This window comes from Oncorhynchus tshawytscha, linkage group LG21, assembly GCF_018296145.1.
Source record: "Oncorhynchus tshawytscha isolate Ot180627B linkage group LG21, Otsh_v2.0, whole genome shotgun sequence".
Taxonomy (NCBI): Eukaryota; Metazoa; Chordata; class Actinopteri; order Salmoniformes; family Salmonidae; genus Oncorhynchus; species Oncorhynchus tshawytscha.
The window spans coordinates 40076644-40091061 of NC_056449.1; the positions used below are offsets into that span (position 1 = coordinate 40076644).

The 14418-nt window shown below is 43.9% G+C and overlaps 1 protein-coding gene across 1 annotated transcript; it reads left to right on the forward strand.

Annotated features, from left to right (window-relative positions):
• The first annotated feature begins 678 nt into the window (after positions 1-678).
• LOC121840332 (leucine-rich repeat-containing protein 75B-like) lies at positions 679-7875 on the forward strand. The gene is made up of 3 exons (XM_042302859.1): positions 679-832; positions 6160-6288; positions 7248-7875. The coding sequence occupies exons 1-3, from the start codon at positions 680-682 to the stop codon at positions 7365-7367; spliced, it is 402 nt and encodes a 133-aa protein (XP_042158793.1). The 5' UTR covers position 679; the 3' UTR covers positions 7368-7875.
• The last annotated feature ends 6543 nt before the right edge of the window (positions 7876-14418 follow it).

Consider the following 14418-nt stretch of genomic DNA (forward strand, 5'->3'; position numbering starts at 1 on the left):
GTAAATTAAGGTTGTAAAGTTATAGACACATTTACAATAGGTGTGCAATAATAAATGTTGTGTACTCTGCTGCCCTGCAAATGTAAACCTTTCTAAATTGAAATTGAGAAGGGCGTGTCGTAACTTCGTGCAGCGTGCAATGCCACAAGAGGGCTCTGATTGGTTATGCGCGCCACGAGTCTGGTGTCTACTGTGCAACACAGCACAAACCTAAACAACAGCGTAAAGGGACAGGCAGGGAATGACAAGAAGAGCATCCACCGCCTGACCAAGCTAGCACACGTAGACCATCAGAGATCAAAACATAAACAGAGCATTCGTCTGTCCTCGTAAATGTGTCATGCGCGCAACAGACAGTCATTAAATATCCGGTAAATCAGGAATATTGTTCTGTTGCTCTCTGTATTGGAGGTTGTCGTCTGACAACGACAATACAGACTACAGATAATATATGGGCTATTGAACTCAGTAATATTTATATTTCTAGATATTAATGTAGTGCAATTATGCAATTGTAAAATAGGCTACTGTTGATATAAATACTGAAATATGGGTTCTAGATTAAGCAGACAGAGTAGTCTGACAATGAGAATTTTACGAAAAGGCGTCGTAAGCATCTTGACAGTACAGGAGAAAGCGACAGAGGTGGAAGTCGAGGCAGCGGCGACTTTCTTTTACAATGATTCTGAAATCAGACAAACTGCCGGGGATGCTGCGAAGGTCCAACCACAGTCCCTACGTGAGGCGAGTGGCATGGATCCGAGACATACAAAAGCTGCTCCGTGATCGCAGGATAGATCAAGCAACCGACGTGCTCAAACTATTGAGGAAGGTAATGACACACTACAGTATCTACATACATTTAATTGGAATTATTGCACAAGAATCAAGCATGATTGCGCACAGTAGGCTGACGTTGCCTGCATCGATCTGCTGTCATGACAAATAGCTGTCATCACTAGTGTGCGCTGCTGATCATCATCATGTGTTTGGTCAATCCCATCCTAACAATTTTGATTTTAATATTTCAAACAGATACATTGCCGCATATGTAGCGAGCATAATTTAGACTGCCGTGGATGAGTCAGAATATTACAAATTTTGTAGGCGCGCTACATTATTTCACCTCCATTTTAAGTCCCTGCCAACACAGTGCCACAGGTGTTCCTCCTATTGACCCGTTACGGAAGGAGGTGTTTGTAAACTATTAGGCCCGCCCACCACTCTCACTGTCAGCTCTGGCATCTGGTAATTTCCTTGGCACCGCTATAAACCATAGTATGCAGGTGCTGCTGCTATTTCAAATAACTATCACAGTTACTATTCACAATATGATATACATAACATATTGCACAGATTTGTCTGAGTGCATGCCCTTTTCAGATGTTCTAATAATAGCAGAAACAGGATGCCATATCAGTTTAGAGTGACTCTGCCATATATAGAGTGAATCTGGCATATATTCTCATGAATAGGCAATGCTAAGTGCAACAGCAGTGGTGTCACATGGGACTGTGTCACTGTCTGTAGAAGTATTTTTTTATGAACAAAATGTTCCTATTTCTCTACATTATCTTGTGCCATTCCACACATGTAATGATAATGTAATATGCTTAGTATTGACATTTGTAGGAAAACCAGATTTTTACCAATTGAATTAAATCCTATTTTGTTTGTGTTTTGTCCTTAAATGTCTGATAATAAGGTTAGTTCATTTGCCACTGCATCTTGCTGCCAGACCATTCTCTGTAATGGACCTCGGCAGTTATAGCAGGAGAATGAACCGTCTATGGTTCCAGAAATACAGAAAATCACATCATTTACATATGGATCAATTCAAGTTCTGCCTCAGCTATACAGGAGATATTTATATGTAAATTCACATAGCTCAAATATAGAAGGCAGCATTGACATAGTATTTGTATTCATTTAATTGGACCATCGAATTGGTAATGATTGCTACACAACATGCTTAGTCATGGTTAGTAGCACACTAAGACACAGGAATGCATGATGGCTTGAAAATTCCCAAGCAGAAACCATTGTGTCAAGTTTGGATTTTGCTCTATTTATTCGCAATCTACGCATGATGTTTCTAAGGAATGATCAAGATTTCAAAACATGTTATCAGCTGAAAATAGTCATTTCTATAACAATACCGAGGGCATGACAATAAGACTGTTGATGCGCTGTAACAGTATCTGTGATAGACCTGTTTTTTTAGCTCAGCGTAAGCCCCTCTCTCTATCAGACGTTGTCCAATCTGTAGTTAATTACGCTGAGGACTTGACAGAGGAGAGCGTAGAAGATCCTTAATCAAGGCACAGAGATAACCCAGGGGGCCAAAACGGCATGACAGCCACATCACAGGGGACCCTGTTTTGATTGAATACGCCTCACATTATCAGCATTCAGGCTGTTGCAAATGGAGACGGGTCTCAAAAATTACATTCTGGTTTGTAACTTAATTAAAAGAGGTGATCCATCATCCACTGTAGAGTTAACGGGCGAGCTATGGTTAGGTTAGAGGTACTGTAACAACTGAATGAACATGTACGTGTATAAGGCAACTGAGTTCATCGTGTTGCATGTGCAGTAAAGTGGTAAAGTCTATTCTTCACAACATCCCATTTAAAAAGACTCCTCGTTGCTTCAGACCTGGTGTGGTTACTTCTGTATTGATCATGTTTTAATGCCTCTGAGATGATCAGATGTGGGCCACAAGGACAAACAAAACAGAAGGAATTATTTTTAGACCTGTCTTCTCGAATAAAGAGAAAGAGAATCTCGCTCGTTTTATGTCTCGATTGTGTTTACTGTTGCTCTTGTTAAAGGGAAGTCAGTAATGTGTGGCTGCCGGCTTCCCACTCAAACTGTCCTTTGCAATCAAGGCCTTTTGTTGTGTGTTTGTGTGTGTGTGTGTGTCCATCCTCCCTGTCTCTCATATCTCGCTGTATGTGCACGTCCATCTCTACCCCTCACATATGCAGGCTAATTAGGCCTTTGTAGAACTGAGGCTCATGACAGCTATCGCATTCAGCCTGTGAAAATTGTCCTTTTCTGTTCCATTTCTTCTCTCCTTACTTAATTCTTAATTCACGCCTTAAAAGGTGTATGCAAATCTTTTAATCCAGTGGGCTCTGATTTGTAGCTTGTTACGGGCAGCATTCTCACTCAAATGCCTTTAACTTTACCTGTCATGTAGCAACTCTTTCGTGTCAGTCTGCCCTAAAAGAAATTGCCTGCACCATTCATGGATAAGTTGTTTTTAGATTAATGTTTAGAATGTATTGCACAATGGCAGGCCTAAACAAAAGGCTTCATTAAACATCAAAAGAAGAAGCAAATGCTCATCCATCATTGAATGTTTATTGAACTCATATACTGCAGGATTTATCATAAGGACACCAGCTAGTGCTAAAGTTAGAGATACAGGGTGTGCAATACTGTGGTACGCTAAAGCTCTTTGCAACTCCAAATCACTGAGGTGTGGGTGGATATCCCACAAGAAATGCTTCTGCCTGGAGCAAGGCACATTAAGCACATTACAGTATTCAGGTAGAGCTCTCTTCAGATGAAAGCCTTCGCCCCCTTAAATTCATATTTTTTAACAAAAACAAAAAAATGTGCTTATCTGTGTCCAATCTACAGTAGCATCAACATTATTATCTCTGGGAAGTTTCAATGTAACAGCTTTCTTCTTCCATTTCTGAGGAGGAGTAGTAGGAAGGATCGAAGGACCAAAATGCAGCGTGGTATGTATCCATAATGTAATTTAATGAGAATGAATACAGAATACAAAAAGAGCAAGAGAAACAAAATGAAAACCGAAACAGTCCCGATGTCACGTTCTGACCATCGTTCTTGTGTGTTTTCCTTGTTTTAGTGTTGGTCAGGACGTGAGCTGGGTGGGCATTCTATGTTGTGTGTCTGGTTTGTCTATTTCTATGTTTGGCCTGATATGGTTCTCAATCAGAGGCAGGTGTTAGTCATTGTCTCTGATTGGGAACCATATTTAGGTAGCCTGTTTTGTGTTGGGTTTTGTGGGTGGTTGTCTCCTGTGTCAGTGTTTGTACCACACGGGACTGTTTCGGGTTTTCATGTTTCTTGTTTTTGTAGTCTGTTCATGTATAGTTTCGTTCTTTAAAAAACCATGAATCATAACTACGCTGCGTCTTGGTCCGATCTCTGCTACACCTCTTCTTCAGAGGAAGAGGAAGAAAAGAACCGTTACACCCGAATGGTGCAAACACTGAAACGGAAAATAATCACCCACAAAACACAGGTGGGAAAAGGCTACCTAAGTATGGTTCTCAATCAGAGACAACAAACAACACCTGCCTCTGATTGAGAACCATACCAGGCCAAACACAAAACCCAACATAGAAAAACGAACATAGACCAAACTCACGCCCTGACCATACTAAAACAAAGACATAACAAAAGAACTAAGGTCAGAACGTGACAGTACCCCCCCCTCCCCATAGGTGCGGACTCCGGCCGCAAAACCTGAATTTATAGGGGAGGGTCTGGGTGGTGTCTGTCCGCGGTGGCGGCTCTGGCGCGGGATGTGGACCCCATTCCATCATAGTCATTACCCGCTTCTTAACCCGCCTCCGTGGCGCCTTTCGAGTGGTGATCCTCGCCGCCAACCTCGGACTGGGGACCCTAGCAACGGGTCCTGAATGGACGGGAGATTCCGGCAGCACTGGACAGGCGGGAGACTCTGGCTGCTCCGACGTGAAGGGCGACTCCGACAGCGCCGGAGTGACGGCGATTCTGGCAGCCCCTGGCTGATGGACGGCTCTGGCAGCTCCTGACTGACGGGCGGCTCTGGCAGCTCCTGACTGACGGGTGGCTCTGGCAGCTCCTGACTGACGGGTGGCTCTGGCAGCTCCTGACTGACGGGCGGCTCTGGCAGCTCCTGACTGACGGGCGGCTCTGGCAGCTCCTGACTGGCGGGCGGCTCTGGCAGCTCCTGACTGGCGGGCGGCTCTGGCAGCTCCTGACTGGCGGGCGGCTCTGGCAGCTCAGGACAGACGGGAGACTCTCGCAGCTCAGGACAGACGGGAGACTCTGGCAGCGCTGGACAGGAGGGAGACTCTGGCAGCGCTGGACAGACGGGAACACCTGGAGGAAGGAGATGGAGAGACAGCCTGGTGCGTGGGGCTGCCACCGGAGGCCTGGTGCGTGGAGGAGGCACCGGATAGACCGGACCGTGGAGGCGCACTGGAGGTCTCGAGCACCGAGCATGCACAACCCTACCTGGCTGGATACTCCCCGTCGCCAGGCCAGTGCGGCGAGGTGGAACAGACCGCACTGGGCTGTGCTGGCGAACCGGGGACACCGTGCGTAGGGCTGGTGCCATGTACCCCGGCCCAAGGAGACGCACTGGAGACCAGATGCGCTGAGTCGGCTTCATGGCACCTGGCTCGATGCCCACTCTAGCCCGGCCGATACGAGGCGCTGCGATGTAACGCACCGGGCTATGCCTGCGCACCGGGGGCACCGTGCGCCTCACGCCATAACATGGTTCCTGCCCGGTCCACCTCTCTCCACGGTAAGCACGGGGTGTTGGCTCAGGTCTCCTACCCGACTTAGCCACACTCCCCGTATGCCTCCCCCCAAGACATTTTTGGGGCTGCCTCTCGTCCCAGCCGCGCTGCCGTGCTGCCTCCTCATACCACCGCCGCTCAGCTTTCGCTGCCTCCAGCTCTGCCTTGGGGCGGCGATATTCCCAGCCTGTGCCCAGGGTCCTTCTCCGTCCAGAATCTCCTCCCATGAGAATCTCCCTCCTCCCTCCTCTCCTCCTCCCGACACCTGCCTCTGATTGAGAACCATACCAGGCCAAACGCAAAACCCAACATAGAAAAATGAACATAGACAACCCACCCAACTCACGCCCTGACCATACTAAAACAAAGACATAAGAACTAAGGTCAGAACGTGACACTCAATACCCACTTTATACCATATATTGTTTAATGTCATTAAAGCAGATGCGTATATTTCATTTCACAATATAGACTACCAGTCGGGTGTGTCTGTGATAATGCTGCTGTCTTTACACAATTAATTGTTTTCATGAAATACAAAAAGCGATAATTGTGGCTTTAAGGCTCTTTGAGTTATACTGTCTCTTCTTGTCTGATTTGGCAGGATCTGGGCTTGGAAGGCACATCCCTCAATGACATCTTATATAAGAACGCTGCTTTTCTCAACCTGGTGGACCCCATCTCCCATGAGTTGTTGCTCAGCCTGGCTCGTGAGATGCAGTGTCCCAAGAAGGTAAGCTCTCCACAACACTCATCTCATGGTGTATTGTCTGCTTGGCTTGGAATCAAGCTCCCAGAAATCAAGACGTCAAGAGAACGAGTCATGAATAGAATGAAATGCTGTTACAATACAATCATTATGGGGGAAGGTCTTCCACATTGTCTTGCAACTACTTCTCCTCTGCTTCTGCTTCTCCTCGTGGTTTGGCTTCACATTGATTGGTCCTATAATAATGTCTGTGTGCTATTACCAACTGGATGTTGTTGACATAAAAATATTGATAAAACAATGATAGAATAATCTCTCAGTTATGCAACATTTACACATGATGGCAAATGATGTTGAAATGGGATGGAGATGCTGAAAGTAACCGACTTTACATAACAGACAATGAATAGAAATAGCATCTTTATTTCCTCACCATCCCTCCTGTTTTCCACACTGTTGCACACAGCCTTTGATTACTTTTACTTTGCTCCATCAAGGCACCTAAATTGTGTTTTGCTCAGGAACAGCTCAAGGCAACAGTCTTAATGTAGCATTCAATAACAGAACCCTGTTCCAGTTGTTTTGAACGGTCTAGAATGACAGAGATTAACAATTGTTTAAGAATAAAGAAACACTGAGCTGAAAATGTCCTTTCATGATCTATAGCTGTATTTCAATCAATAATGCTCTGGTAGAATGTTTCTCAAAGATGTAGCAGTTACATAATGTACTGTTTTTTGCTTATACTTGCTGTGTTTTGTTTATACTTTATGTGTTTTGTTTATACTTGCTGTGTTTTGTTTATACTTTATGTGTTTTGTTTATACTTGCTGTGTTTTGTTTATACTTGCTGTGTTTTGTTTATACTTCATGTGGTCTCAAAGAGTGACAACCATATTTGGAACTAAACTAAAAACAGGCTATTCTTTTGTTGTTGTACTTGACTTTTCATTCTGTGTTTTGGGTGATTTATCTACCCCCAGAAGGATGCTGACACCATCAAGTCGTCAGATAAGATTTGCAGACAGCTGATCTACCACCTGACCCCTCACTCCAAGTGGCTCAGACAGAGCATGTCCAGACGGAAGTCCCAGGCCTGGTGAGCCCCTCCGTCTTGCCATAAGTCTTTTACACATTGAGCCACTGCTCCATGAACCCTGACTCCCCAAACTGCCCAAATTTTAACACCTCCATTTGAAATGGTGCCAGTGCCACACCCAGACATCTGACCACCACCCTAGACATCATCTAAGTGGGTTTTGAGTGGGTTTGGCTGACATTCACTAGGGCTGGGACACAGCGGCCTCTGGAATGGCAGGGCAGGACCATAGATGCAACTAGAAGTGTCAGTCATTCCTCCGTGTGGTGCTGCTGTCACCACAGCAATGAATTGTGCAATGGTTTCAGTCCTCTTTGACTCAGAACAGGCTGTCTCCATACAGACTACAAAAGTGGTCAGTTTGGTTGGGAGGAAATAGAGGGGTTGTATAAAAATAAAATCCATTGGCACCTTAGATGAAAACAGGTTATTTATATCAACCAGTTTTCTTGTCATCATACTGCATTAATGTGCAAATAATTCATATGGAAATAGGTGGCAAATGAATTGACAAGTTCTTCTGTATCTAGGTATTTAGTAATTCTATACATGAAAAAAGCAGGATATGACTACACTTGTTCCAGCAATTGCTAATTTTAAATTTTTACAGTGGAAACAATCAATTTTCTAAATGAATAGAAAATAAGCAGAAGAGAACACGATCTGATGAGTTGTTCTCATTGTGCTTCAGTCTGAGGTAACAGCATGAAAAGACAGAGAATAACGAGTAAGTATCAAAATGATAGTAACATGAGGATCAAGTGAAACAAGACATTGATTCCAATATCTCCTTGTCTTGCTGCTCAACTAATGTACAGTTAAACTCAAGCAAGGCTTTTATGCACCTGCAGACATTGATGTCCCCCTGATTTAGGAGATACATTAGATTATGTTGAGACTGACTCACTGACAGAACCTTAAGAGTGTGAGAGGATGTGTTCCCATGTTGAACTTGTAGATGAGGTGGTTATTTTCACTGATTCATTCAGCTGTCTCCATAAAACCTGCAGAGAGCGACTGTCTCACACAGTCTGAGGCAAACAGCAGGACAAACATTAGTCATCACCTCCCATTGCTTGTTGTGTTCCGCTCTAGGGAACTACACTCACCCGTATTCAACACTCAAATGGCACTTTTTCTATTCAAAGTTAGTTGAGTTGTAGAAAATCACAAAATAAAGGGTTTCTGTTAAAATATTCTTGAACCTACATGTTATCTGTCAAGCTCATTTCACTTGAGTAGAACTTTTTACATTTCTCACTACTATACCAGACTGCAATTCTTCCTTGCTGATTCAACTGTTTTTAACTAGGCAAGCCAGTTAAGAACAAATTCTTATTTTCAATGACAGCCTCGGAATAGTGGGTTATCTGCCTGTTCAGGCACAGAACGACAGATTTTTACTTTGTCAGCTTGGGGATTTGAACTTGCAACCTTTCGGTTACTAGTCCAACGCTCTAACCACTAGGCTACCCTGCCGCCCTGTGATAGGAGTTACTGCACAAGCAGTCACAAATCGAATGCTATGCAATTCACACAGATAGGCAGCTATACCACCCTGCTAAACAAATGCATAATAACTACCAACTATAAAGTCTCATCACAATACATCTAACTGCTATAGCTACATCCACAGATCTTTCATGGCATATTCTGTTTAAAACAAGGTTTTTCTCTCCTGGCTAATTTGCAAATTCCTCTTCATAGGTTTAGACATACTCTTTATTTATCATATATGCATAGTCACTTTATCTATACATTCATGTACTGTACATACTACCTCAATTGGCCCAACCAACCAGTGCTCCCGCACATTGGCTAACCAGGCTATCTGCATTGTGTCCCACCACCCTCCAACCCCTCTTTTATGCTACTGCTACTCTCTGTTCATCATATATGCATAGTCACTTTAACCATATCTACATGTACATACTACCTCAATCAGCCTGACTAACTGGTTTCTGTATGTATTGCCTCTCTACTATATATAGCCTCGCTACTGTTTTTCACTGTCTTTTTACTGTTGTTTTTATTTCTTTACTTACCTATTGTTCACCTAATACCTTTTTGCACTATTGGTTAGAGCCTGTAAGTAAGCATTTCACTGTAATACCTGTTGTATTCGGCGCATGAGACAAATACACTTTGATTTGATTTATTTGTATACTACTGTATATGAGATTAATGAGGATACAGGTTTAGTATGTCTGAGGCACATCATAACATGGCGGGTCAATCCACAGGGCCCCTGTACACACAGGAGACAGCTGAGGATTATGACAGTTGGCAACCTTGCATGGCCACTTCCTCTCTGTCTGTCTGTCACATGTTGAAATGTCAGACCTGCAGCCAGCCTGCAGTAGTGCAGCAGACACCTGGGGTGAAGAGAGGGCAATAAGGAGCGGTAACCTGACTGATCAGTCTGACTCGACATGACATTCTGCTCCTGTCCCACAGTTTTTCTGTGGCTGTGAAGGGAACTTTTACATTTTAGTCATTTAGCAGATGTTCTTATCCAGAGTGACTTACAGTTAGTGCATTCAAGATAGCTAGGTGGGACAACCACATATCTCAGTCATAATAAGTACCCTTTTCCTCAATAAAGTAGCTATCAGCAAAGTCAGTGCTAGTAGGGGGAAAATACAGGTGCAAGTGTTAGTTAACGAAAGGCAAGTTGTTTTGGGGGGAGGACGGGGGTGCTGTGGGATTATTTAAGATACTCTTTGAAGATGTAGGGTTTCAGATGTTTTTGGAAAATGGGTAGGGACTCTACTGTCCTAGAATTAGGGGGTACTCGTACACGCAGAGTCCAGGCTGAGCAGGAGTTGCCCTCTCGTATGGTGGGAGAGCCCAGAGACCAGAGGTGGTAGAACAGAGTACTCGGGTTGGGGTGTAGGGTTTGAGCAGTGCCTAAAGGTAGGGAGGGGCAGTTCCTTTTGCTTCTCATAGACAAGTACCATGGTCTTGTAGTGGATGTGAACTTTGACTGGAAGCCAGTGGAGTGTGCAGAGGAGCAGGGTGACATGGGAGAACTTGGAAAGGTTGAACACCAGGCGGGGAGCCCAGCCAACAGTGTCTTGCAGTAGTCCAGACAGGAGATGAACAGATGAATAATAGAGAGTGGTGCTTTAAACATTAATGACTTTGTAAAAACAAAATTATGTGAGCTGTGCAGTAGCCCAAGGGAGATATGTGGAGAAAATGGTCTCCTTGAAGAAATTATTCTCAACTATAGTGTATAGCAGAAATCTGTCTCTGTAGGGGCTCTTCATTTTGACAGTCAACATATTTAGCAGATTAACATGCCCAGGTAATTAAAAACAGTACTTTTGTGTTTTTTCAACAATGAGCCTTCTAATTTACAGTGACCCTCAGACCCTCATAAGAAATTCCTCTGGATTTAATGGCCACAATATTGATTCCTTTAAAAAGGCCATAAATGAGAGAGAGAGACACTCTTTATTCAGGGACTGAGACATTTATTTTCTTGTTCCCAGAGCACAGTATACTCCTCACAGTGTATGAGGAGCAGGGAATGCGCAGATGAAGTTTATGTTGCTCATCATCACACATTGCTTCCACAGTACATCATATATACACTATACTGTGCAGTATAAAGCCTGGTGTGAATAAATGTCAATACGTTATAGCATCTCTCTATATGAAAAATGCCCTTTTTAACTTTTTGTTCAGGATCGGACCCTTTTATTAATTTTCGCCTAAAATCTAACTGTCTGTATCTCTGGACCTGAAGCAAGGATATGCATATTCTTGATACCATTTGAAAGGAAATGCTTTGATGTTTTTGGAAATATGAAATTAATGTAGGAGAATATGACACATTAGATCTGGTAAGAGATATTCCATCATCTTTGAAATGCAAGTGAAAGGCCATAATGTATTATTCCAGCATGGGTGCAATTTAGATTTTGGCCACTAGATGGCAGCAGTGTATGTGCAAAGTTTTACGCTTCGAATACACCGACAGCGTAGTTGCATTTTGTTACACCAGAATTACATTCATTTCCAATTAAACGCTGTGTTTGCCTTGCAGCATTACGTTACAGAGGTGTGGTGCGTACGTTCGATGTGGTCCATACGTTGGATTTATCGAATGTATGCGTCAAACGTTCGATAAAACATTTTTTAAATGTTTTATACATTTGCAAAATGTTCAAAAAACTTTTTGGCGCTTTATGATTATGGGGTATTGTGTGTAGATTGATGAGGGGAGAAAACAATGTAATACATTTAGAATAAGGCTGTAACGCAACAAAATGTGGAAAAAGTCAAGGGGTCTGAATAATTTCTGAATGCAGTGTACAATTGTATTGTGATTGTATGAAGCAGAACAGTGCATTAGATGGGCTCTCTTCCTTATTGCTCAGAATGAGCCATTGCCATGCTATTGCCATGCTATTCCAATTCCTGAAAGTCAGCACTAAAGCAACATCAAGGTGCAATGCCTTTAATACAAATCTAAGCATCTGTGGACACCAAGATCACACAAATGTCATCTTTCAAAGGGCAAGAGGATTTTTCTCTGATAGGCTCATGATGTGAGGTCATGCACTGAAACAGATATCCAGCCTTAAGGTTTTGCTTCTCAGTCACATGTTGAATGTATTCAATTTCCACATCACATCAAATGGAACCCACACCTGCCTTTCACAGAGAAGTTGTTCTGTCCACTGAAGCAACACAACTTACATGCCGACCAGACCGGACACGTTGCTTGCGCAAACGTTGCAAAATAAATGTACACATACATGTTATTCAATCATTGCACACACACACTGCTCGCAAGCATCTGCGTGGCCAGGCGCTGAAATAGAATCTGGGTCTATTTGTGATGCTCAACACGCTGCAAGTCCGTCCTCTCCCATCTTCTCATTGGTTTTTAGTAGCATACACTACCGTTCAAAAGTTTGGGGTCACTTAGAAATGTCCTTATTTTGAAAGAAAAGCACATTTTTTGTCCATTTAAAATAAAATAAAATTTATCAGTACAGTGTAGACTTTGTTAATGTTGTAAATGACTATTGTAGCCTGAAACGGCAGATTTTTTAATGGAATATCTACATAGGCGTACAGAGGCCCATTATCAGCAACCATCACTCTTGTGTTCTAATGGCACATTGTGTTAGCTAATCCAAGTTTATCATTTTAAAAGGCAAATTGATCATTAGAAAACCCTTTTTCAATTATGTTAGCACAGCTGAAAACTGTTGTGCTAATTAAAGAAGCACTAAAACTGGCCTTCTTTAGACAAGGTGAGTATCTGGAGCGTCAGCATTTGTGGATTCGATTACAGGCTCAAAATGGCCAGAAACAAAGAACTTTCTTCTGAAACTCGTCAGTCTATTCTTGTTCTGAGAAATGAAGACTGGGGTCACTTAGAAGTTGATTGCCAACCACCATATAAAGTCCAAAGAAGAAAAGCCATATGAAGTCCAAAGAAGCCTGAAGGAAGGAGAGATGAGGAGAAACAAATTCGGTTTACCGTTTCATCTGTGGATTAATTGTCAGAGTAGAGGACCTTGTGCATTTCAGGTAAAATAACAACCCAATGTTGTCATGTGTGCTCCCTCTCCGGCCTCTAGGTCACCAGGCTGCTCGTTCTGGCGCACACCTGTCACCATCATTACGCGCATCAGCGCATTATGACACTCACCTGATCTCCATCACCTCCTTGATTACCTGCCCTATATATGTCACTCTTGTTGGTTCCTTCCCCAGGCGTCATTGTTTCTGTTTCTGTGTCATGTCTGTGCGTTGTTCGTGTTTTCTTGTTTTGTATTATGTTACGTTTATTTATTAAAACACTCACTCCCTGAACTTGCTTCCCGACTCTCAGCGCACATCGTTACGGAATAACGCCTCACCAAAGGGAAGCATCAGGTAGTGTTTTTTGTAGTTTTTTGTTTTTTGTAGGTGATGACAGGTCCGGGTGTCAGAACCGAAGCTACCTGGGAGGCCTCAGCTGGATTGTCGGATTCCCATGCCTCAGTGGGTTCGATGGGTTCCCCTGCCTCAGCTGGCTCGACGGGTTTCCATACCTCAGCAGGATCGACATGCTCCCATGCCTCAGCTGGCTTGACAGGCTCCCATGCCTCAGCTGGCTCGATAGGCTCCCATGCTTCAGCGGGCTCGATAGGCTCCCATGCTTCAGCTGGCTCGATAGGCTCCCATGCTTCAGCTGGGTGAACAGGTTCCCTTGCCTCGACCGAGGCAACCGGGAGGTCTCACCCGGCTCATCAGGTTCTCACGCCTCAGCCAGTTTGTCAGGTTTCTGCACTTCAGTGGAGGCGACCGGTCTGCTCCTGATCCCCGGGATCGTCCCTGTAGTTGGCGTCCTGTGGCTGGAGCCAAATGCACCAGGTAGGGGGTACTGTCACGTATGCTCTCTCTCCGGCGCTCTAGGTCGCCATCATCCCACGCCTCAGCTGGATCGACAGGTTCCCGCGCCTTAGCAGAGGTGACCGGTCCGCTCCTGATCCCCGGTATCGTCATCTTGGTCGGTGTCCTGCGGCTGGAGCCACGTGTCGGGGAGGGTTTACTGTCATGTGTGCTCCCTCTCCGGCCTCTAGGTCACCAGGTTGCTCGTTCTGGCGCACACCTGTCACCATCACTACGCGCATCAGTGCATTATGACACTCACCTGATCTCCATCACCTCCTTGATTACCTGCCCTATATATATCACTCTTGTTGGTTCCTTCCCCAGGCGTCATTGTTTCTGTTTCTGTGTCATGTCTGTGCATTGTTTGTGTTTTCTTGTTTTGTATTATGTTAAGTTTATTTATTAAAACACTCACTCCCTGAACTTGCTTCCTGACTCTCAGCGCGCTCGTTAAAAATGTTTATATACCAGGACAAATTAGCTAGCTAGCTAAATTGGCATAAATGTTTAATGCTTTTTGACATGTCCCCAAATTAATATAATTGGTTCAGAGTTTGTTTTTATATTTCAACCTGCTTGTCCTGATCGCTTCTGGTGTGTGTCACGCCCTGGTCTTAGTATTTTGTGTTTTCTTTATTATTTTGGTCAGGCCA

Coding starts and splice junctions, on each gene's coding strand:
- LOC121840332 (XM_042302859.1), top strand. CDS start 680: ATGATTCTGAAATCAGACAAACTGCCGGGGATGCTGCGAAGGTCCAAC. Junction 833..6,159: donor TGCTCAAACTATTGAGGAAG/GTAATGACACAC, acceptor CTGATTTGGCAG/GATCTGGGCTTGGAAGGCAC. Junction 6,289..7,247: donor AGATGCAGTGTCCCAAGAAG/GTAAGCTCTCCA, acceptor ATCTACCCCCAG/AAGGATGCTGACACCATCAA.